The sequence below is a fragment of the Eumetopias jubatus genome, unplaced genomic scaffold (assembly GCF_037043125.1).
Source record: "Eumetopias jubatus isolate StellerSeaLion01/CBP00866 unplaced genomic scaffold, mEumJub1_p1.0 scaffold_15, whole genome shotgun sequence".
Classification (NCBI taxonomy): Eukaryota; Metazoa; Chordata; class Mammalia; order Carnivora; family Otariidae; genus Eumetopias; species Eumetopias jubatus.
In genome coordinates this window covers 14,922,085-14,948,162 of record NW_028274821.1, presented here as the reverse complement: position 1 = coordinate 14,948,162, position 26,078 = coordinate 14,922,085, and the positions used below count along the sequence as shown (strand labels likewise).

The window sequence follows — 26,078 nt, the reverse complement described above, 5'->3', positions numbered from 1 at the left end:
AAATCGTAAAAGCACCAAAAAGGATGAAATGATTTCGTTCATTTTAGTTTTTAAGGAAAATTAAAAAGGAGAAGGAAATAAAAGAAAAATCAAGTCATTACCTAGAATGAATTGTTCTTTTTTTGTGCTCTCTAGCTGTTCGGGAAAAATCATATTTTATAGGATTTGCTACCCAACTAGGGATATTAATTAACATCATCATCAGTTAAGGAAAAGGAATTCTGAATTCTAGATGTAGGTGTATAAGAATTGTGACCACCCAACTACCCACTCCAATCTTTTTCCCTACAGACTCAATTTATGATTCTCAATAAGACTCAACCTGTAAGTAATGTGTATGTGGTCTATAATTTTATCAAAATAGTTCACATAGAATGTGAAATATGTGTTAATTTATATCCTAAATGCAGCTGAATCATTATAATATATATTATATGGATATATTATGTATAAGCCCTTATAATAAATAAATGAGAAAATACTTTTTTAAATAATAAGTATCTAAATATATAAAATAAAATAATAAATAAATTAAATTCCTTTTAATAAATCAATAGATGGTAAATGATAGTGAGAGAGAGATAACCTACTGGTCTGTTTCTCTGGAGAACCCTAATCCAGACAGTCTTTCTATTCAAGATTACCAGAATAGAACCAAATACTAGAAACAATAACACAAGATATAACTTGACAAGTTCCAATAGAGAAATACAAGCAGAAGATCTGGTAGAGTTCATAAGACAGAGGGGGCAATCATGTTCACTAGGGAATTTTAGGATATCTGCTCTTTGTTACAGTTCTTCAAATACTTCTGAAAACAGGCAGAAGACTAACCAGGATAAATAAATGTTTCACTATCTGATTTCTTTTGGATTAATCCCAATTCTTTCAACACCATGGCCATGAAGAAGAAAGTTTGTTTCCATGAGTAGCCAAGTACTGAGAAATATGAAAAAAGAAGGCCTTTTGTTCATCTGGGTCCCTAAAACTATTGCATTCATACCATAGAACTACAAAAGACAACTCAGAGTTTTCAAGTAAGCAACTGCCTTAGTGGAAAGATCCCAAGTTAGATGAATATTTGTGTTTTGGCTCTGCTACAATTTTATGCCATCTCATAACTTTGGACAATTTATTTAAATTCTCTATGCGTTGGTAAAAGGAAGAAGCAATAACAACTATACAGAGTTGCTGTGAAAATTAAAACTATAATAAATGCATATGATGTGGGGGGCACCTTGGTGGCTTAGTCAGTTAAGCATCAGACTCTTGATTTCAGCTCACATCATGATTTCAGGGTCATAGGATCGAACCCCATGGGGCTCTGCACTCAGCGAGGAGTCTGCTTGGGATTCTTTCTCTCCCTCTGCCCCTCCCCACCCTCTCTAAAATAAATAATCTTTTTAAAAAAAAATCAAATAAATAAATAAATAAATAAATGCAATGTATATAATATAGTGTGCCTGGCACATAGCAAAGGTTAAAATAATCTACAAGGGCTGTTAAAATGCTTTATACATAACTACACACAAAATTTTGACAGTTTTCACCTAAAATTCTAGAAAGACAAGGAAGACACATCTACTCTGACCTTTATCTTAATATCTGAGACTCAGCAAGTAGGAAAATTGCCATAATATTCAGTTTGGGATTGTATTAAAGGCCGCTTAACCAAAAGATAAAGACAAGGAATAAAATATTACCCTAAAGTCTGTCTCTTGGTACCCTTATCTTCTCCTCACCATGCTTGTTGATGATGCCAACCAACATGGAAAGTCACGCTGCTTGAGCCAAATGTCAGCTTAACCGTCCAATTCTTGCTTGTTAGCAACTGGAGGAGCAATTACAAAAGGTTGAAGTTGACTCAAAAAGGAGCATTAGTGGCCATTGTGAATAATGGTTTTTTAGTGCCACGAAAGTTATAAAATTAGTTCCATACAGAGACAAAAATCAATAGACTCTGGAATGAGAGATTTGCATGTTCTCCCTCACCTAGCTTCCAAATTCAAGAAGTGGTAGTACCCTGGCATCCAGAGGACAAATTATTACACCTGAGTGGCAAGAGAAAAAAAAAGGTGTAGGGTGAGGAGCATGTAGTAGTTGGGGGTGGGGGTGCCAATAATTGGCTTTTCTAAGTGCTTCCAGGTAATGCTAATGTTGCCAGACCTCAAATCACACTTTGGGAACCAACACTAAGAGGCATCCAGAGGGAGTGGGGAAAGTTAATCAGCATCTGCCACCTTCTTTTAGGAACCATAACTATTATGACCTAGAAATTGTTTTTCTTTGATTGTCTATCATTTTTTTTAAGCATTTCAGTTATTTTTAGCTAAAGAAAAACAGCCTTTTCCAAGGGTGACAAAGTGAACTGAAGGTCAGGAGGAAGTAGGGTGTGGGCTGCTCAAAGCTCTTGCTCCAAAATCTGGAGGTGAGGAATGAAGGCCCTCCCAAGGATTCAAGGGTGATTGGCCAGCAGAGGGATGACTTTGGTGACTTTTGTCACTGGGTTGGTCTAAGTAGGCTCTAAGGTGATTTCTACCTGCCAGTCGGTTGACATGATTAAACATTATTATTCTTGGGGGCTATTAAATTAAGGAATGATGCAGGGAGCCAAGAGAGCGGCTTATTCAGTTGGATTCTGAATCACAATCAGGAAATAGTCTTTATCTGGTGGAACCATAATTTCATTTTTCTTGGAGCGAATTCGAAGGAAGGTGAGGTCATTCTGGGGGTCGATTTCATGCACTGTGCTCCAGGCCTTCAAGATGTTGTGCATGAGGTGGGCATACTGTGTGGTGGTGGATTGTCCATGGTGCTCTTGATGGGAATGCCTTCTGTGTTCACCACGATGATGCCCTGTACTCCCTTCTGGCTCTGAAGTCGCTTCAGTGTCTCCTCCACCTCTGCCATCTCCAAACAAATGGGTAGCTCCGCGACGCCGGCACTCCCTTGATTGTCTATCTTTATGCCAATTTCATACTCTCCTGATTACGTATCATTACGATGAGCATTGGGGGGTCTTCCAACTTTGTCCATTCTTTTCAGATGCTTGCTTCTTCTAGGTCCTTTGCATTTCCATATAAATTTTAGGATCAGCTTGTCAACTTATGTAGAAATTTTAAAAAGCCTGGTGGGATATTGATTAGAATTGTGTTAAATCTAAAAATTAATTTGAAGAGAACTGGTATTTTGATAATGTTGAATCTTTCATTCTACAAATGAGTACATCCATTTATTTAGGGCTTTTTTAGTTTCTTTCAGCAATGTCTTGTAGTTTTTAACATGTAGGTCTTGCACTACTTTGGTCAAATTTGTTTCTAAGTGCTTTGTAATTTTTTTTCTGATACTGAAATGATATTTTTAAAACTTCAATTTCTGATTGTTGTTTTTATACATTGGTCTGTAGTTTTGTGTTCTTGGGAGTGTCTTCATTTGATTTTGGTATCATAGTAATCCTAGTATTGGAGAAAGTTGGGGAATGAAATACTCTCTCCTCTTCCTTCTTCCACAAAAACTTGTGCAAAGTCAGAATTACTCCTTCCTTGAATATGGTAGAATTATCCATGGAAATAATCAAAGTTTGATATATTCATTGTAAGACAATTTTTTTAAGATTTGTTTATTTATTTGAGAGACAGAAAGAGGGACAGAGAGTGAGATGGGGAGGGGCAGAGGGAGAGGGACAGTCTTAAGCAGACTCTTCACTGAGAACGGAACCCAACTCAGGGCTTGATCTCACGATTCTAAGATCACGACCTGGAGCTGAAACCAAGAGTCCAACACTTAACTGATTATGCCACCCAGGTGCCCCTGTTAAGACAATTTTTAACTATAATTTCAATTTCCTTAACACATGTAAGGCTATTAAGTTCAATTTGTTTCTTCTTGAGTGAGCTGTAGTAGGTTGTCATATAAGCAATGTGTACAATGTATCTGTTATCAAATTTATTGGCCCAAGTTGTTCATAATTTTGCCTTATTATCCTTTCAGTATCTGTAGAATTTGTAGCGATGCTACATCTCTCATTGCTGTCTTAAAATTGTTATTTCTTCTTGATAAATTTCAGATCATTTTTGTCATTGGTTTATTAATTTTATTGATCTCCAAGAATATGTTTTGGTGTAATTTTCTCTATTGTTTTTCTGTTTTCTATTTACTTCAGTTCTGATCTACATCACCTACTTTCTTCTGCTTATTTTGGATTTTATTTATTCTTCTTTGGTTTCTTAAGGTAGAAACAGATCCTTTTTTCTAATATAAGCATATCATACTATTAAATACCGTTTTAGCTGCATCTCAAAATTTTGAAGCTTATGTGTTTATTTAAATTCAGTTCAAAACACTTTCTAATTTCTCTTGATTTTTTATTTGGCCCATGGCTCATTTAGAAGTATAATATTTAGTTTCCAAATATTTTGGGATTTTTCACGTATCTTTTGCTTTAGAGTTCTAATTTAATTCCATTGTAGTTAGAGAATATACTTTGTATAACTTGAATCCTTTTAATGTGTTGAGACTTATGTTTTAGAATATGATTTATCTTGCTAAATGTTCTATGTACATGTGAAGAGTGTGTATTCTGTTGCTCTTAGGTGGAGTTATATAAATGCCAATTAGTTCAAGATGGTTGACAGTATTGTGGAGGTCTTTTTTTTATATGTTTACTGACATTATTTTGCTTTTTCTATCAATTATTGTGAAAACAGTGCTGACTATAACAATAGATTTATTTATTTTTCTTTGCAGTGCTATCACTATTTGCTTTATGTATTTTGAAGTTCTGCTATTAGGTGTATAAATGTTTACATTTTTTATTTCCTATTGATAAATTTACCTCTATCACTATGAAATAATGTTATTTATTCCTGATGATATTCTTGGTTCTAAAATAAAATGTATCCGGGGCACCTGGGTGGCCCAGCTGTTAAGCATCTGCCTTTGGCTCAGGTCATGATCCCGGGGTCCTGGGACCGAGCCCCACGTCAGGCTCCCTGTTCTGCAGGAAGCCTGCTTCTTCTCCCTCTCCCACTCCCCCTGCTTGTGTTCCCTCTCTCGCTCTCTGTCAAAATAAATAAATAAAATCTTTAAAAAATAATAAAATAAATAAAATAAAATAAAATAAAGCTTATCCAATATTAATATGACCACTTCAGCTTTCTTTTTACTAGTTTAATACAGTATGTCTTTTTCCATCCTTTTATCTTTAACTTATGTATATCTTTATACTGAAAGTGCATTTGTTATAGGCAACATATAGTTGGATACTGAAATTTTTATCTAATCTGACAATTTCTAACTTTTAATTTGGATATTTAGACCATTAATATTTAATGTGCATACCTACAAGTTTGTTTTGAAAGCTATCTTGCTATTTTTTGATTAATCTTCTAGTTTCTGCTTTTTCCTTTTTTCAGTCTTTTTTTGGATGAATTGACTTTTCCAGTATTACTATTTTATTGACTTTTATGGCCTATTATCTATAATTAGTTAAATACCACTTTACTACTTAATATGGTGCCACAGAAAATTATATAAATAGAAAATTATATAAATACCATTTCATTTATAGTGTAAAATCTTATACCAGAATGTTTTCATTTCTTCTTTTCCAGACTTTATGCTGTTGTCACACATGTTTTTAAGTTCAATAATCTTTTCTTCTGCAATGTCTAACCTTACGCTAATCCATAAAGCATATGCTTCATCTCCCACATTGCATTTTTCATCTGTGGAAGGTGAATTTTGTCTTTTTAATTTCATCTATGTCTCTACTCAATTTTTCCATTAGCCTCTTGAATACATACAACACAATTTCATAACTGTTTGCATATCAATTATATCAACAGTGTCAATTATAGGATGATTATGTTTAATTGATTTTTCTCTTAACTATGGGTATTTTCATGCTTCTCTGCATTAGTGGTAATATTTGATTGCATGATAACCATTACGAATTTTTCCTTATTGGGTGTTAGGTATTTTTATATTCCCATAAATATTCTTTAGCTTTGTTCTGATATGCATTTAAGTTACCTGGAATCAGTTTTATCATTTAAGATCTCACTTTTAAGTTGCTAGTAAGACCAAAGCAATGTTTATCCTAGGACTAATATTTTCCTATTGCTGAAGCAAACACCTTCTGAGTACTCTACATGGCATCCCACGAATTATAAGGTTTTATACTCTTGCTGGTGGGAGGAGGAAACTCCCAGACCTGTATGAGCTCTAGGGATTGTTCCCTCTAATCCTACCAGGTGGTTCATTCCCAGCCACGTGAATACACTGATCATTAGTCAATTGAAGACTCAGTAAGAACACTATGCAGATCTCCAGAACTCTCTGTCTGTTCAGCTTTCCCTTCTCTGGGACACTTCCCTGGGCATTTTAGCTGACTTAATCTCCCCAAACTCTCAGGTCTATCTCCTCAACTCTGGCAGCTCACTAGTCTCTACTCACATCCCCCTCCCTGTACTATGATCTGGAAACCCGCTAGACAGTCAGCTGTGGCAATAAACCTCATTTATTTTCCATCTCTCAGAGGTTACTCTCCTTTGTTGTCTGAGGTATAATGTCTTGCAATTTGTTATTTCATATGTTTTGTCCATTTTTATTTGTTTCACATAAAGAGTAAATTCAGTATGTGTACTCCATCCTGACCATGAGGAATTTATTCATTCTAAATGTTTCATAAGTGTCTTAAGTTGAGTTCTTTTTTTTTTTTTTCCCAGTACATGAGAAAAAATATGGGTCAAGAACTCTGGCTGCCTCCTATTCCTTTCTTTTGGTTTCACACCCAATTATCTCCAGGCAATTCGACATGGAATTACCAGTTTTGAGAGAATAGTTATATCAATTTACTATGAATCCACTAAGTAGAAATAATGTTTATAAATATTTTAATGACAAGCAGAAGTGTTTACAATCTATATTGTGCAAAAAGATTATTAAAATTCTATGTATCTATATATCTCAAATAAATGCCTTATGCAAAGATAGTGGGAGGGAGGGCAGGGAGTGAGATGAAATATGCCAAAATGTTAGCAACCGTATCTGGATGGTGAGATTGTGAGATTTTCTTCCTCTTTGGATCTTTTCTTTTTCAAATTATACAATAGATGTGTATTATGTTTAAAAAGACTAACTCGTGTTTTTGTTTTTATTTTTAAGAATGAAATTTAAGGAGATAAAAAATGAGAGATAATTTTAATGGAAAGCTACAGAAAGTCAAAGATTACTGCTTAGCCATGTCTCCTAGGATCTCAGGCACTCTTTTGTTTGGTCCTGCAGCAATAAACATACCCATATGTTCCTATAATGAAGGCCGAGATTATAAAACGTCATGAAAAAATAGGAATTGAGCAGCCAGAATTTAGCAAACAATGTTTTATTCTCACAGTGTTAGGAAGAAAGGAGCCAACTCATAAAATGTTAATAGTGCTGTCTTCGGTAATGGCTAAAATGTTCCACCTTGTAATGGAACTCAGGAAAATGCTTCTGAAACATTCTGGAAGTTTAAAGAAAATTGATGGGAGAGAGCTTTAGTTAATGAACTCTACCTTCTCTTGGTTGCCAAATTAAGAGACCTCAGTGGACTATTTGATTCTTAGGTCAGGTTCCTTCCATGATCGTTTTACAGAGAAGAGAAACAGTAAGTAGAAAGGAGGTACAGAGAATTCATCCACTAATTCACTCAGTCAACAAGAATACACTTGTGTCTATGAGACAAAGCACTAAGTATGGCTTTTTATAGTTGAAGGAGCACCGTCTTGTTCTTAGAATCAAACAGACCTGAATTCAAAACCTAGCTCGGCCACTTCAAAAAGAGTAACCACAGGCAAATTTGTAACCCCCCTGAGGATCAGATTTCATTTCAACAAATCATGAAAACAAATTATCTCATAGAAGTGATGTGATCATGAAGTAAAATAGCAGTGTTGAGCATATGGAAGGCATTCAAATCTATATTCATCCAATAAAATCTGGGCAGCTATAAGTGAGTAAGATATTCTCTTTTCATTCCAAGAGGTCCCCAACTAGCTAGAAGACAAGATATGTGCAAATAAAACAGCTGTTGTAGGTGAAATATAATTGAGCATCCTAATATTTACTATGAAAGATAGAAGCCAAGAAAGGGAAGACATCCCAAGGAGCTGAAATGGTCAGAGCATGTAGACTTAAACTGAGTCCCTAGATGTATGAAGACTTTTTTTAAAAATTTATGTACACAGTTTTATATATAATGCAGTATCACGTCACATAGGACATTTACTCTTGTTTCATATACTCAGATACATTCAAAATAGTTCTTAAGGCTACAAAACAGAACATGGATACATAAACAAGAATATATTCAATACTTACAAAAAGTGATGCTATAAAGCATATAAAGTACTATTTTCCTTTCAACACTTCAAAAGATATGTATACTTTCTTTTTTTAAAGATTTTATTTATTTATTTGAGAGAGAGAGAATGAGAGATAGCACGAGAAGGAAGAGGGTCAGAGGGAGAAGCAGACTCCCCGCTGAGCAGGGAGCCCGATGCGGGACTCGATCCCGGGACTCCAGGATCATGACCTGAGCCAAAGGCAGTCGCCTAACCGACTGAGCCACCCAGGCGCCCTGTATACTTTTTTTTAACAAGTAACATCACAGATGATCACATCTTCACATGCTTTTAAATATTATTTGTTCTCAGTGTAAGGTTATAGCCATTTTCATACATAAAAATTTTCCTAGCACTGTAACAATGGCAATTTTTAATCCACTCAAGCCATCACTCCCATCCTATAAAAGAAAAGCTGAACAAACTGAAAATCAACTCTTCTTAGCTCTGTTGGAGAATTGAGCTTCCCAGGGAAAACCGTTGCCCCCAGAATTGGAGAGACAGACAGGCAGAAACAAAAACAGCTTACCAGGCCAGAAATGCACAAGCAGAAACCACTGTGGGAACTGTTACTAGGGAGGAAACGGAAACTGTAATTGACAAATTATTGGATGCTCCATGTGGACAACTCTGACAGTTAAAATGAATCTCTAAAAAAGAAATAGAATCGGCCAAGAGGAAGGACAGCCCATTGAGTGATGGCTGTGTTGTTATCTCAGTTTTAAACAGATTAAGTGGATGAACCCATTTAGATGTGGTGGATTGTATAGATGCACTTGTCTTTAAAACATCCCAAGATCCGACTGTACGTGGTAGTGAAGGGATCTTAGAAGGTGTAGATGCATAAAACAAAAGGAAAACAGGAACATTGACAGATGGGCGATTTCTACAACACTGTGAACATGAGAAAAAGAAAAGAGGTTTCTGGTTCATCCGAGCCAAACAATGCAGTGAAGTGGCAACAAAGAGAGAAGGAGCTGCCTTCAGCTGCAGATCTTAGAGACCGGAGGGAGAAACATGGGGTGAAAAACCACCCTAAACTCAAAGTCAGCTCTGCCAAGTTTCCCTCGCTGGTCCATCTCACTGAGGGGCAAGTGCAGCTGGACAGACAAAGAATCCAAAAACTATGTCATCACTAGCTCTCTCACCCTTCTTTAATTTTCTTCCTAACCCCGTCACCACATGGCCTTCTGTTATCTAGTTAGTTGTTCATTGATCCACTATTTATTTTCCCCACAAGCAAGCACACTCCAGGAAGACGGGGCCTTGGTTGATCTTCAACTCTTCTTCCTTAGTGCCTGACAAAGAGTAAGCACTCAGCCAACATTTGTGACAGGAATGAGTAAATAAATGGATGGATGGATGGATGGACGAACCAAGCCATGAATGAACAAAAGGGATATCACACAGAAACTTCCTTCTAGTCTCAGACTTAGCACATTTTCCCCTGAGTCTTGGGGGCTTTGGATTAGCACAGGAAAATTTTCCAAGAGGAAGGAGTACCATGAGCAAAGTCACATGGAAGAAAGAGGCACAAGCCACAGAGAGAGTCAAGATTTGCCAGACTAAGTTAGGACTGCTTCTGTGGGGCTCTTTCATAATTTTCTTATAGAAGATCCTCTATTTTCCTTCACTGGACCTCTCAGAGCTCTCAATATCAACATACTTCTTAGTGTAGCTATTATAAATCTTTCCCCTTGAAATTTCTGATTTTTTAAATTTGCCATCTTTGGCTCTAGTGTTCATGCAGGCTGGCAGCTCTGTCCCTCAAACAGCCCATCCCTCCATCCAGAGGAGATGCAACTGCAGAGGATCAAGGTCATCGGAGGGAACCGCAGGCTGTGTTCCCTACTTCTACCCAGCATTATGCAGATCATTTTTCCTCACAGGGAAAGCAAATGTCACTCACTCATGAGTGGGATAATTTCCCCTCCTAACAATCGGTGCTGCTAGCTCACGAGGATCTAGCGCCCTCACCAACATTTGGACATAGACCAACAGAAATTTATGGGGGAACAAAAAACTAGACAGATTTTTTTTTTAATGAAGAAAACTACTGAAGGTTCATTAGATTAATCTCCAAGTCTGTAAACTAAAGTGGCATCATGGTGCTAGACATAACACCCAGGTCTCCTGACCCCACAGCCTGAGTCACCCACTGCCGGAGTCGTAGGTTACAAAGAGGAGCTCACAGTGACTTATTTCAGTTTACAGATGCTTCTACCCATCCCATCACAGGTCACTTGAATGCAGTGTTAAAGCACCCTGGATGTGATATTCTACCTGTGAAATATCTTTGCACTACTTTCTATTGCAACCTATTTAAATATGTCACTGAGTCTAAAAATAGACCTACTTCCTTAAGTCCTGCCTTTGCTTCCATATAACCTACAGAGGAAAATAGTACCAGAGGCCAAGCTCCTTTTCTAACGCCTCCTGCAAGCATGAGCTAAGAACAGGGAGTGAAGTCCCAGACTATAATTACCTCCTCTTATACAACCTGAAAGCAGGTCTCAGGAGGTGTCTTAAAAAACCTAGTTTCCCTCACCCATTATGCCTGCACCTATGCTTTATAGTTGGCCATTCACTCAATAAATATTTACAAGGTCTTAACTATTCTTGTTGCAGTAGGGGATATACAGTATTAAAAGTCTGCCACGTCCCTGCTTTCCCAGAGCTTCCAGGGTAATTAGTGACAGGATAATACATCCTGAGTTTCTGGAAGAGTCCTGGTTACAAATGTTTTGCAAACTATAATATTGCAAAATTTTCTATTTTTCTTTATTAAAAAAGCAAGAAAAAAAGCAAGAAAGTGTTGATTAGTAAGTGAGCACACTCTAATATTAAAAAAAAAAAAAACAAAAAACAGAAATCCAAAACTTTTGAGTGCTATTAAACATCAAAACATAAAAGACGGGATCTGACACATGCAAAACCTTCCTAAGGAGACAGAATGGCTCCTAAAGCAGAATAAATAGCCAAAATGGTAGTATTAATAAATGTAAAAAACAAAAGGGTCAAAAGAGAAAGTGATCAGAAAAAGAGGCACAGAAAATGGGAAGTCAAAGAAGAAATAATGTTAGTGCTTATTTTTTTTTAAAGATTTTATTCATTTATTTGAGAGAGAGAGAGAACATGAGAGGGGGGAGGGTCAGAGGGAGAAGCAGACTCCCTGCTGAGCAGGGAGCCAGATGTGGGACTCGATCCCAGGACTCCAGGATCATGACCTGAGCCGAAGGCAGTCGCTTAATCAACTGAGCCACCCAGGTGCCCAATGTTAGTGCTTATTAAACATTATCCAGTTAAAGAGATACAAATCCTGGAGAAGACAAGCCATTCCAGTGTGTGTGTGTGTGTGTGTGTGTGTGTGTGTGTGTTTCTGCTGGCAAAACTGGAATGCTCCATCAGACCTGGCTGAAATATCCCTCAAGTCTTTTCACGGGCTCTCCAAGCAACATGTGCATTGCAATCTGCTTCCCCATGTAAATTTTCTCTAAGGCAATAATGTGTTGTCCAGCAAACACAAACCATCAGTTTAGCAACTAGCCAACTGGCCACAACAAGCTCACTTCAGTCTTGAAATTTTTCAAGCTCACAACCTAACAAAATACAATTTAATTTTATAAGTGTATTTAAAAAATTATATAAAGAAACTCACAAATTGAAAAAAAAAAAGATCTGGCCAAGTATGTCAATATTTGGAAAAAATAGTCACCAGCTGTATAAAGGACATAAATAACATCCACTCCAAAGCACTTGGAGAAGAGTAATATATAAGTGATGAATATTTAATGCCACACGAAATATGAAGAGAAAGAAATTATGTCTTACTGAGGAAATCCAGAAAAACATCACAGAGGAGGTGGTTATCAACTGAGCCTTGAAGGATGGATAGGAAAATGATGAGCAAAAACTGAGAGGAGCTAAGGTGATTACTCCCAAAAAATAAAACATAGAGGTTGGAAAAACGTGTTCAATATGCCAGAAATGGAAAGTAGATCAAAGGGGTTTGATATGAATTTAAAATAAGATTAAGTTCAAATGGCAAAAGACCATGAGACACCAGACTGGGGAGTCTAAACATTACATGAGAACAATGTAAAACCAACTAAGCTTTCCGATGAAGGAGGGGACATAACGGATGATATTGTAGGAATTAGGCAAGGCTAAAAAATGAGCCAGAGCTGCAAACTGCAAAGCACTCTTTTAGCTACCAATAATTTACACTGTAGTGTGAAAATATTGTATTGATAATTTTATGAGAAACTCAGATACGTCCATGAAAGGAAGCTAAAATAAAAGGTGGAAGTCAGAGAGCTTTGGAGGACTGGATCCTAGATCACATTGTATTATCATAATATGGGGAAGGGCATGAATCCTGGGCTGTTTCACATTTTGACTGAAACTTACAAGTCCTCACCTGCAGGGTCCAGGAGACAGTTTTGCAAGAAGATCCTTGACAGGAAGGTATTAAAGACTAGAATACATTTATTCAGAAGTGTTCCACAGGTGAGTATTACTGAGATGTATCTATATGCAAAATCTTTCATGTGGAGTCATAGAAACTCTGGAGCTCTGAAAAACTGTGTGTTTCGGGAGAGGGCAGAAAGGCAAGAAGACTTTACTTCTTTGAGTCCAATAATTTTTTAAGGTGGATAGAACTGGGGAAAGAGAGTTTATTGTATTGGTCACCGCTTCTCAAAAACCAGATGTTTAAGAACAGGAGAACTGACCTGAACGCAAGTCAGGAGGTTCAGCAAAAAGGAAATATATTTGAAGTTGAGAATTCCATTTCACAAAATCATCATATGTGAAGGCTTGGGCTTTGTAATGTTAACTTGCACACAATACTGGCTATGAAGTGCAAGAAAAACAAAACAGTGACTGTTGCTGAGAAGGCTGTTTAATTCTTTATTACTCGAAGTGTCATGGTGTGGCATAAACGAGGGACCCATTTCCAGTTAAGACTTTAAGCAGAAAATAGCATTAACATCAAAGGGGGAGAAAGGCCTCTTCGATCTACACAGTGTGTAGACCACCTTCCCCTTCAAGGAGGACATGAGGAAGAAGACAGAACATTAGTACTCAGGAGTAGAGAAGAACTTGCAGCATCATGAGGTCATTCTCACAGTTAGAAAGCAAAGATTGCGAACTCTTGGTCATAGGTTATTAGTAAGAAGAATCGCAACTAGAGATCTCAGCTAAGATCAGGCCAGGAGCAGAATGGAGCACAGAGAATGGTGGATGAGCCATACCACCCTCTAAGCAATTCCTTGGCTGTCCTGCTTAAAGGTTTAACTAGTTCCCTTAAGAGAAAGAACTGAGTATTTCTATCAAAATCTACTATGTGCCCTACTAATTATAACTATATTCACTTCAATAAGTGTAGATCATTTAATTAAAGGGTAAATATAATGCTACCTTAAATCAGGCTCCATTGGATTTCATTTTCCCAGCCCTGGATAATATTTTAGACAGATTCCATAGGTTTTATAGTTATAAGAACCACCTCACTTTGATCATTCATACCCATTTTCTGGTAGTAAGGTATTAAAATACCCAGTCCAGTCTAAGTTAAAACTGCAATCTCACAGCCTATTCAAAGATTCTCCCCTCTCCTCATTCATGCCAACAACTGAGGCCTGGAGACCTAAGTGGGGAAGGAAATGGAAGCATATCTTTGACCACTTCTCATGACCTATGCCTCCTTTTCTACTCACTATGTAGCTTCTGGTTCTTGCCTAGAATAGTAGAACGAGTATTAGAAAGACAAAAAGTTAAGTATCTTTACTCACACTTAGTGGCTACCATGTCTTCTTGTGGCCATCCATGGCCATTGCATGGGGAAATTTGTGAGTTCTTCAAAAACCATCCCTTTTGCCCTGAGGGAATCCTCACACTATGGTTTCTTGACTTGGTTAATGCATTTTCCTGAGGGCCGTTTGCAATACCCAAAGGACAGCCCAGGAGTTCACACCACACGCAGCCTCTGTATCTACATAATCCTCACCCCAGCTGGCAACCTTCTTGGGTGAAGAATCTTCAAAACCAATCTCTGTTACTTTCCACAGCATCAATTTGACCCAGGAGGAATATACGAATCCTTGCCTTGATAAATTACGGAAATGTAACTTGTTTTATCAAGACATATTCCTATTTGTGGGCAGTACATCTTGTACACTCTTAGCAGAAAATTGTCTAGGACAGAGAATGAAAACTGACTAGAAAGAAAGTCAGGGAGAAGAGAGTTAATATTTATGGAGGACCTCCTATATATAAGTAAGTTGAACTAAAAGAGGTGAAATGATTCGTTATGGAGAGTAATCATCGTTTTATTCTCCCAGTTACTCTGCTTTTATGGGAACTTTTCTACCACCTCCCCGACATTTTCTGTGAACTGTACCCTGACATAAACATACACATATGTTGTCACCCACATGGCTGAGAAAATGAAGGCTTTGGTCACTCTTGGCCTTGGCCTTACCTGTCATGTCTACTACAGGAGGGAGAAAACCATACGCAGCCAGAAAGAAGAATGAAGCATATTTCCCGGAGTGCCACATTTTCAGGTTCTATCTGAGCTTGAGACTCAATTTCGTTCTTGCCTTTGGGTTCCATGAGTCACCCCCTGCTATCTTGTAGCTTGAGCTAGCTAAGCTGGAATATGTTGTCTTCAACGAAATCGCCCTTAACTAATACACCCTCTCAAGATCTAAAGGCTGCAAAGGTAACAAAGATCCAAACTCAGGCCTGCATGATTCCAACATTTGTTCCACGACCCACAATGCCAAGAGATAATACTATGATGTGCTGATAAGAACAAGTGCAGGTCTGGGATGCATAGACAGAATGCTAGCAGTCAGAATATACTCAGAACTCATCAAATTCATATCTTCTGAATGTTTCAGCTCAGCAGCTAAGGAATGGTCAGAATAAATTGAAGAATGTTCACTAGAGAGCCATAAAAGAAGATTAAAGAGTTGGAAATGAGAAAAAGCACATAGTATGTATTGCCTCTACAATTCAATCGACACTTCATATCCTCCATCCAAACATCTTTCTCATTATGGTCTTATGCTGTTTTTTAATATTTTCTGTCTTTGTCTCATTTCCCCCCAAAACCTTCTGAGCTTCTCGACATCATGTTTTTTGTTGTATTCAATAAACAATAAATATTGTGTTAAATGAGCTAAAATTGAAGGTACACAGCCTATTCATACACCGGGGACTAAGAGAACAATTTAATAATTTGTTATGAATGTCTGCATTGATGGGAACTGACTTCTCTCCATACCATAACCAGAAGAAGAGGAAGAATTCTCACCTACTAGCATGAGATAATTAGTTAGTATTATGGATAAATTTCTCCAAATTGGAGCAATCATTGTGGAATATGTCACAGGAGGAAAAGCCTTAGAGATTCGGCTTCTTCAGAGGGGTATGTGTCATTGTCTAGGGCAATTTTGGTTTTGATCCTTTTAATTTCTCACTTAGTAAAGGTTATGGACTTCATGACTCTTCTTTAAGTCTCTCCAAGACCTATAAAGACATCAGACAAGAGTGGAATTTCATTTTTTCCCCATTAGAACATACCATGTGGATAAACCTCAAAATTATGAATACTGGCATATGGAACTCAGATACTAAAAGTTTATATCTTTAGTAAAGACCAGGCCCATGAGAACTACTCCAAAGGAGAAAGATATTTTGAAGATGTCCTCAATTATCTGCTTACATCATCTAAAAGTTTTTTTTTTAAAGATTTTATTTATTTGACAGAGAGAGACACAGCGAGAGAGAAAACACAAGCAGGTAGAGTGGAAGAAGGAGAAGCAGGCTTCCCACAGAGCAGGGGGCCCAACATGGGGCTCAATCCCAGGACCCTGGGATCATGACCTGAGCCAAAGGCAGACGCTTAACGACTGAGCCTACCAGGCGCCCCTAAAAGTTTTGATAACTAGAAGGAATCCTCAAATAATTAAGTCAAAGCATACTATAAACACGGTACTGAGGTTTTGCTTCCAGCTACAGTGAAATAAGTAGGAATGAATTAACCCTCTTACCTTAAGCAACTAAAAAGCCAGACAAAATATATGAAACATTTCTTTTCAGACATTGCTGAACAGACAGCCCAAAACAGTGATCCTGGAAAGAAAGGGAGCAAATGAGATGAGCCCTGACATGGCCTGATCACTATGCCTAAGGAGTTTCTAGGCTGCAACATAGAGAGACGGACCCAAACAGAGGCTTATGGTCTCACTGAGCTGAGGGGACATAGTTCTGTTTTCAGGGAGCCCAAAGTAGCTAGAATGTGTGAGGTGAAATACCAGAAATAAAAGAGTAGGCAGAATAATTTCTGGAGCTCACAAGAGACAGGAACAGTTGAGGTTTTCCACTAGGCAGGGAGGAGAAACCTCCTAGTTCATGGAGCATTGGTTAGAGCCATTAGAAAGTCATTGCCTAGACCAAGTTAAATCTACTAAATCTACCCTGAGCTCACCCTAACAGAGCTGAAGATCAAATCTCAAAAGTATCTAGCTAATTTGAAGTAACTTAACTGCATCCCAGAATATAATCCAACAATATTTAAAGGAATACCAAAGAACCCAGGACCCAAAAATGTAAAATTCAACATCTCCAACAGCAAATAAAATAATCACCAGGCTGACAAAGAAGTTGGGAAATGAATACCTCCCAACCAAGAGAGCAATGAAAAGAATCAATAGACACAGAAATGCCAGAAATGTCATAGATGATAGAATTAGCACACATTAATAGTAAACCAGCAAATAAATACACTCCATGTGCTTAAGAACATGACGTGAAAAAATAAAAAATATTGTGAAAATATAAATCAAACTCTAGAGATGAAAAATAGGATATCTGAAATGACAAATACACTGGATGCAATCAACAGTGGATTTGACATTGATGAAGGTAAGAGCATCAAATTTGAAGACAGAGATTTTACCCGAAATGAAAGAAGTAAAATAGAAGATTAAAAAAAAATGGAAGAGCATCTCTGACCTGTGGGATGAAATTAAATTATCTAACAAAGATGTAATTGAAGTTCCAGAAGGGGGAGTCAGAAAAAAGTGAGGAAATAATGGCCAAAAATGTTTTAAAAATTTGATAGCAACTAGGGCACCTGGGTGGCTCAGTTAGTTGGGCATCTGACTCTTGATTTCAACTCAAGTTGTGATCTCAGGGCCATGGGATTGAGCCCGGCATCGGACTCTCCCTGGGCGGAGAGACTGCTTGGGATTCTCTCTCCCCCCTCCCTTTGCCCCTTCCCCAACTGGCACGGGGGGTACTCTCTCTCTCTCTCTCTCTCTTAAAAAAAAAAAAAAAAATTTGATTGCAACTATACACCAAAGGTCCAAAAATCTCAGTGAACTCCAAACAGAAAAAGAGTTGAATAAAATTATACCAAGGCACAGCATAAACAAATTGCCAGAATGAACAGTAATAATGAGAATACCATAAAAACAGCCAGACAAAAGTGACACAAGATAAGAATGATCACAGACGTCTCATCAGAAACTATGAAAGAGAGAAACTTTTAAAGCACTTGAAAGGGAAAACAAATAAACAAAAGAAAAAGGGAAAAAATTGTCAGTCTATAATTCCATTCCCACCAAAAAATATCTTTCAAAAAATTAAGGTAAAGACTCTTTCAGACATACAAATCTTGAGAGAAGTCATTGCCCACAGACCTGTCCTACAAGACATACTAAAGGAAGTTTTCAGGCAGAAGAAGAATGATCCCAGAAGAAAAAAAAAATGCATCTGAAATATGGAAGAAAAACACTGGAAATAGCAAATATATGGGTAAATACAAAAGACTTTTTTTCTTATTTTTCCAAATTTCTTTGTAAAGATAATTGAATGTTTAAAGCAAAAATAAGAATGATAGATTGTGGTTTTTAATACATATGGAAATAAAATGTACAAAAACAGTAACATAAGATACAGGAGGGGGACATGAAATTATACTACAATTAAGTTTCTTAAAATATCTGTAAAGTGATATACCATTATTTGAAAGTACAATGTGATAAGCTAAAGATGCATATTGTAAACCTACCAAAATAGAGTAACAAAAAAAGATACAGCTAATATACCAAGAGTGGAGATAGAATGGTTTAAAAAAATACTTAATCCAGAAAAAGGTAAGAAAAGAGAATAAAGAACAAAGAAAAGATGGGACAAAAGAAAGAAAGTAGCATAAAACATTCTGAACATCATTAGTCATTAGGGAAACGCACATAAAAGTCATAGGGATGTACTACAACACACCTTCTCAAAAGGCTAAAATTAAAAAGATTTACTTGCAACATCCACTTTTCGTGAGGATGCAGATCACTAGAACTGTCATACATCGCTGGTAAAAATACAAGTGCTATAGCCACTTTGGAAAAGAATGGAGCAGTTTATTTATTTACTTATTTATTTATTTGAGAGAGAGAGCACATGCGCATGCATGCACACATGAGTGGGGGGAGGGCAGAGGAAGAGGGGGAGGTGCAGAGGGAGAGGGGGAGGGGTGAAGGGAGAAGCAGACTCCCTATGAGCAGGGAGCCTGATGTGGGGCTCCACAGGGGGCTCAGTCCCAGGACGCTGAGATCATGACCTGAGCTGAAGGCAGAGGCTTAACCAACTGAGACACCCAGGTGCCCCAAGAATTGGGCAGATTCTTATGAAGTTAATCAATCACTTGCCATACAACCCGGAAATTTCAATCCATATATTCACACAAGACTTATATTCAAATGTTCACAGCAGCTTTATGCATAATGACCCCAAATTGGAAACAATTAAAATGTTCAACAACAGGTGAATGGATAAACAAACTGTGGTACACCCATATAATGGAACGCTACTCAACAATAAAAAGAAACAAACTATTGGTATATCTAATAATGTGGGTAAATCTCAAAAGCAGTATGTTAAACGGAAGAAGCCAGGCACAAAAGAGTACCTACTGCATGATTCCATTTACATGAAATTCTAGAAAATGCATAGTAATCCATGACAAAAAAGCAGCATAGCGACTGCCTGGCTCTAGTGGTGGAGTGTAGGGGTGGTTGGGGGTGGAATGTATGGATTTATGCCAAAGAGAACTAAGGAACATTCGGGAGGAGCAGAAGTCTTGATGGTGTTGGTCATTATAGCACTATGTATATATTTGTCAAAGCTCGTTAAATTGTACCTTTTTAATGTGTACAGTTTATTGTGCATACATTGTATCTCAACAAGGCTGGTTTTTAAAATGGAATCAAAGAAGTGGAAATAAGAGTGTCAATAATTTATCATTCCCTTATCATCCGTTGGTCATCACTGATGGGCATTTCAAACCCAAGAAGTGCTGTCCATTGCAGAGAAATCCTGAAATCACAGGCCCAGTGAGAAACAAATGCATCAATGTTCCTAATTTTTAAAGGCCCTCTGTACCTTGTAAAGCAATGTTTTGATTCTGGTTTTGTTCCGACAACCGTTCAGCACTGACCCGAATATATTAATCTATAGACTCTTTGAGAAGGATGACTCTGCCACATCACATTCTTCTCAGAGCACATGAAAAGAATCAAATGCGTTGTTCGTTGAAGTGACCAAATAAATAAGTGAATGAATAGAAGGAATTTCTATGATAATTTATAACTCTAACACTTCTATATATATTATTTATCTCTTTAGGAAATGCTGTCTATTCATCTTTAAATATAGTAAGACATCATCTATATGAGCATCACAAATTTAGAACCTTGAAGAAGCTGTATAAGCAGAGCCGGGGTTTATTTTGCATTGTTGGGGATAAAAGCATCTGACCAAACAACAGTGTAACAACATGACAATGATCGCCACCCTCATTTTGCACGTCATTTCAGGGTTTACAAGTGGCCTTCACAAACATTAATTCATTTAAAGCATTTAGGAGCACTATTTTTAGCAAAAGGCAGCTTCTAACTATAAATAACAGAATCTGTTCATGCACTGAAGAAAAATTTCTAAGGGCTTTTCTAGTTAACACTTTGTTAATCTGTTCTAAACAAAGACAGAGAGAGAAAGCGTGCAACATGATTACATTTTAAATTACAACCCAGAATTATCATCATCTTTACAAATGGTTAGTCTGCACTGCAAGATAGTTCTTCCCAATACACCGGTGCTCTTAATTGACCATCAGTCCTCTTCCTGGAAACTCTCCACTCCCTTAGCTTCTCTGATCTGCAGGATCTCCGGTTATCCCTCTGACCCATCCTTTCTGTTTCTTCAGTGGGCTTACCCTCCTCCAGTCACCACTAAATGTGGAAGTTGTCCCCCTGGCTACCCTCCCTTGCTATGCTATACACTCTTCCTGGGAAGTTATGTGATTCTAGGAACTTCAACTCCCAGCCAAAATCTCTATCACCAGAAAATACTTTGCAGATAATCAAGCCATACCCTCAACCAAACCTTTTCTCCCCCCAGAGTCTTTTACTTATTGGAATTTCCTTCTACTCTGCTGCTGAACCCAGAATCACAAGAGCCATTTTTGACACTCCCTCTCTCATCTTCCCACATTCATTCTCACAAAGTACTAGTATTTCCATATTCTAAATGTTTTTGGAATCCTTCCTTTCTGTGCCAGACACAAACCTCATGGACCTCATCAAATTCCTTCCAATGCTTCCTTCCTTCCTACAGCTCCAACAGCATCCCAGTCCCAACCAGTCACCTGCCCTTGGAGCACCAAGCACCCAGCAGAGTCGACCACTAGCAGGCCCAGAGTGTTAGGATCTCTGTCACTTCCAGGCTTGAATGGAACAGCACACGGAGTGTGGCATCTGGCATCTTACAGGATCTGGCATCTTACAGGAATGCGCTGTTGCCGGGGGGCGGGTAACACAACACAGTGATGGGTTGTGCTAACTCCATGAGGTGAAAACAGGAGACAGGGGGGATCAAGGCAGACCAGTTTGCCTTCCTTCATCTCTTCATGGGCTACCCATAAGCAGTTTTTTCTTGTGCCCTGTCTAGGGAAGTTCAACATGCTGAGCAATGCACCTGCCAGTTGACCTCCTATGGCCCTTCCCAGCGTGTTGAAAGTGGTAGCCATCACAGTAAGATATCACTTGTTATCCCTCCACATCTAACCATCATGGTAATTCGTCACTACATATTATATAGAGCCTAGCATGTCATAGGCACTCAATAATGGAAACAATTATTATGATACTATGATATTATGTAACCAAAATAGGCAATGCTATTGTTCTTTTAGTTTCTTATGAAGCCAGACCATTGTCTCAAAAACTGCATTCATTATGTATCAATTAATTTGTATCCATTTCGTTAAATATAAACCAAACATAACTTTCATAGACAAAGTCTGGAAGAAGAAAACCAAATGTCTACAGTAATCTATTTGTGGTGGGATTCTTTGTTTTTCTTTAATACGCTTTTCAAAAATTTACACATTTTTCTGCCACAAGATATATTCCATCCACTATCAAAATAAAATGATTAAACTTTAAAACATCCATTGTTATGAAAGCAATAAGGTTAATAAATGTTAAATAATAGCATGAATAAACAGCAAGAATAATCAATGCCATTCTTACTTGTTTAACAAAATGGTTGGCATTTAGGAGAGCTTGTGTAGCCTTATTGCAAGTTTCTGTAAGGATTATTAGATCGGAAATGAGCCTGAAAACATTATAACTACCAAAACCAGGAACTTGAGGACCCAGGTTGGAAAACCCTAAAGGGGCTGAATTCGAACATCTTAATAAGATTTAAGCACTGTCCTTATTAATGGAAAACCAATCCCACCCTATTAAAAGCCAATATGCATCTTTGGGCCATTTCTAACAGTTTCTTTGAAAATGCGTGTAGAGCCTCACAAAAGTGGTTGCTTTTGTTTTTGTTTTCTGAAAACTTTGACCTACTTTGATAATGATATTCCTAAGCCTGTCCAGATGTTTGACGTCAATAAAACAACTAAGCCTATTAAATAGGATCCTGCTCACATTCTCTAGACACAAGCCTGAAGCTCGGTGACTTTAATGGATTATTTCTAAGTGAGGTCTCTGTCTCCTCTTTCCATTTAAAGATTCAACAAGTCAGCTGAAGAAAGGACCAGGACCAGGGCCATCTGGATTCTATGGTTCTATGCCGAAAAGCAAACATGTATTTCCAGGTTATTCCCTAGTTGAAAATTCTACCCGTTTGTCTTTTGGGGACTGAAATGAGGCTGCAAACAGAGCCAATGTAAGCTCAGTAAACATCACAGAGTGACAGCCAAACATGCTGCACACTATCTCCAGGGTACTGAAAATGTACCCCTGTGACAAGTCACAGCAACCAAAAATGTGTGTCATCATATCGCTCTGCTTTTCACATACACCCCCCACAGGAGGGTTTTATGCCTCTTTTCTTCACTTTCTCTGCCTCAATTCTCTTCCCTCTCCCCTTCAGCTTTACTTACTTCAGAACTGTATTTAATTCACTAACTGCATCAGAACTGGTCCCCTTCACAAAGCTGCGCCCCCCCCCACCAATCTGACAAGAGGTCCCTTGCTGGGACACAGAACCCCCAGTTTCAGTTGTTGCTCTGAACCTCAGTGTATTTTGCTTCCCCACACTGTCTCCCCGAATGAAAGAAAGGTAAGTTTGAGCACTTACTAGTTGGTGAAACATATGTCCATTAAAGAAAAGAGATTAAAGGAAAAAATAAACCCTTTCCAATTTCTCAAGACCCAAAAGGTCTCAAACCACAGAAATATAAAAAAAGGGAAAACCCAAAGAGGGAAGAAAAATTCTGGAAAAAGTCTATTCCAAGTTCCCAATCTCTAAGGAAAGTAGAATATTCTAGAACCAGGTCTTTATTTTGAAATACCTTTCTTGGGTGGCATCGTGATGGTGTCCTGTCAGAGTGTCTTAGCAGCCAGCTGACTTAATGAAGGATGACAGGTGGAAGGGACAAATGTTTCGGGTTTGGTCCAGCACATCCACACGCTTCTGCCTGTCTCTGAAAGTGCTCCCTGGTGCCATTTCACAGTCTGAAACATAAGAAGGTACTAATTTCCTCGCCATTAAATTTTCATGAATGTTTAGTTTGCCATTTAGGGATGGAGTACTCAGGTCAAAAGGGTTGTATTTGGGGCTTGCGTTTGAAATAAAACTAAACTGATCGTGTAAGCTATATTCAAAGCAAATCTGGCTTCAGCCCAGTATGTATGTGCTAGCCTGCCTTGTTTTGAATCCCTTCCATTTTAGGGCTTTATCAGAACTACAAATACTGAGGGCAGTGTGAGTGCACTCTTACGGACTCTTACTGAGAAATACTGACCACCAAATGTACTTGGTAAAAGAAATGAGGAAATAAACAAGATACTCCTACATCTGGAGTTCGGGTGTAATAGCAAAACTATAGAGCGGTTCAACTTAGCCATCAGTCTCCAATGTGGGGAAACCTGGACACATTGTATTTATTTTCTCAACTCCTGGACAGGTGCTACTTTCTGGACACAATTTTAAAACTTTCCTCTTTATCAGAACTTCTCATTTAAAGGTGGTCAATCTTTGCTTTAAAATGATAAAAAAAGATTTCTACCGTTGAAAAGAAAGGGACAGAAAGTGCTGTAATTTAATGTCGCAGAAGAGGCTGCCTTTTTGAGAGTCAGGACACAGGCATTCTCTGGTTACTTCGGTGATAGCCACTGACCTTGGCAAAAGGAAGCAGTGTTTTGAAATGGATCCCCATGGCATATTTACACCAGAGTAGCTTTTGGCTTCACAGATGGATTGGTGCACAGATCTGAGCCTTTTTGCATATAAAGACTAGTACGCAGATTCTAGCCAAAGTAGGGATGGAGCCCTGCATGGGGCTCTCTGCTCAGCAGGGAGTCTGCTTCTCCTTATCTCCACCCCGCTTATGCTTGCATTCTGTCTCTCTCTCTCTCTGAAATAAATAAATAAAATCTTTAAAAAATAAATAAATAAATAAATAAAGATGCCCAGAATGGTTCTTCAACTTGAGAATTTATAAAGACATGAAGAAATTTTATTGTAAATCATTGGACATATAACCTAGGGTGAAAATAATATGTAATTTAATTTATATTAAATATGAATATATAAAATAACTCTAAACACTATTCTAATAAAAACCATCATAAATTTATGAGTAAAATAACAAAAGATGTTCTGCAAGTCTTGTATCCAGAAAACTGTACAAAAAAACTAAACAAAATATTAAAGACAGAAATTATAACATTAAAAATAGATGGATTCAACTACTTTAAAATAAAAAAATTCTATTCACCAAAAGATGTTTCGAAGAAACTGAAGTAGATTTACATCTCACACAGCACTTCATGAGAGTATAAAAACAAAGAACCTCTATCTTTTGACAAGAAGACATGAACCCCAAAGGGAAAAAAAAATGACAAAAGATCTGAACAAACATTTCACACATAAATATATAAAATGGCCTGTAACCCAAGAAAAAAAACGAACAACGTAAAAGGTTATTTCACAAAAGAAGGAAACATATGGCCAACAGACATATGAAGAAAGGCCCTATCTTACCTAGAGAAACACAACTCAACACCACTGATGGTGTGGGTATGTTGGTCTGAAACCTTGGACTTCCTCGGGGTGAACCTGAAACAGGCCCAGGTCCACAGAGGGGCGGGAGAGAGGAGGGCACTGAAGATGGGTACATGGCAGTTTTTTTTGTTTGTTTGTTTTTTAAGATTCTATTTATTTATTCGAGAGAGAGAGCCAGCACGATCGGGGGTGGGGGTGGGGGAGAGAAGGAGCAAAGAGACAGAAGGCGACTCCTCGCTGAGCAGGGAGCCCAGCTTGGGGCTCGAGCCCAGGACCCTGGGATCATGACCTGAGCTGAAGGAAGACACTTAATGACTGAGTCACGCAGGCGCCCTGCCAAAGCCAGATGATTAACCGACTGAGCCACCCAGGAGCCCCTGTCGGTGGCAGTTTTATAAAAAATAAGGGAATGTACTTACAAGGCTTGTCTTGGGCGACCTCGAGACAAGTAAGTCTCTGTACACGCCCGCCAGAATCTTCACAGTTCATACGGAGGCCTTAATGGGGTTCAAATGGTCTCAACAATGCATTGCTCTCTCGAGGCCGTGTCCTTGAAAACAGCTCCAGCCGTGAGAATGGCGGGCAGAGTGTACATTGCAAAGATAGGGGAGGGGGAGAGGAGCCTCCAATTGCCAGGGACCAGCTGGAGGGTCAACCGGCAGTCATGTCCTCTGGATGACCTTCTCTAGCACTCCACCCCTCATGACTGGTTCTTGGGATCTGACATATTTCCCCTGTTTCACAGTGAGCCCTGAATGGTCAGCCGGGGGTTCATTCACATGGAGGTGACTCATTATACCAGAGGCAGGTACCACAGATTAAGACAATGATTCCCAAAGTAAGTAACTTTCCCCCCCCCCCCACCTAAAGTCCTGTGATCGGAAGCACTGACTTTATTGAGTCTGTTAGGCTGGGGGTCAAATCATTCAGGGTGCTTGCTTGTATCCTCACGTGCTTTGATAAAGAGGATACATGAGCAGACTCCTCAGCTATGAACACACGATGTTTTGCATGGATAATGGCCCAGGTGCTTCCTTGTGAGGCAGCAATAATGGCCAAGGCCGTCCTATTTCAGAGGACAGTTTTTCTCATTTGAGA

At 38.3% G+C, this 26,078-nt stretch overlaps 1 protein-coding gene and 1 pseudogene across 1 annotated transcript in view; both read right to left on the bottom strand.

Moving 5' to 3' along the window:
- TMC1 (transmembrane channel like 1) overlaps positions 1 to 24,331 on the bottom strand; it is a 146,324-nt gene extending 121,993 nt beyond the window's left edge. The window contains exons 1-2 of the mRNA XM_088019128.1: positions 24,094 to 24,331; positions 23,266 to 23,428 (exon numbers count right to left, since the gene is read on the bottom strand). Coding sequence (XP_087875254.1) covers positions 23,266 to 23,281 — 16 coding nt within the window. The 5' untranslated portion in view covers positions 23,282 to 23,428; positions 24,094 to 24,331. The remainder of the gene's footprint in view (positions 1 to 23,265; positions 23,429 to 24,093) is intronic.
- On the bottom strand, positions 2,307 to 2,942 carry LOC114197884 (dynein light chain roadblock-type 1 pseudogene; annotated as a pseudogene).
- Positions 24,332 to 26,078: the final 1,747 nt, after the last annotated feature.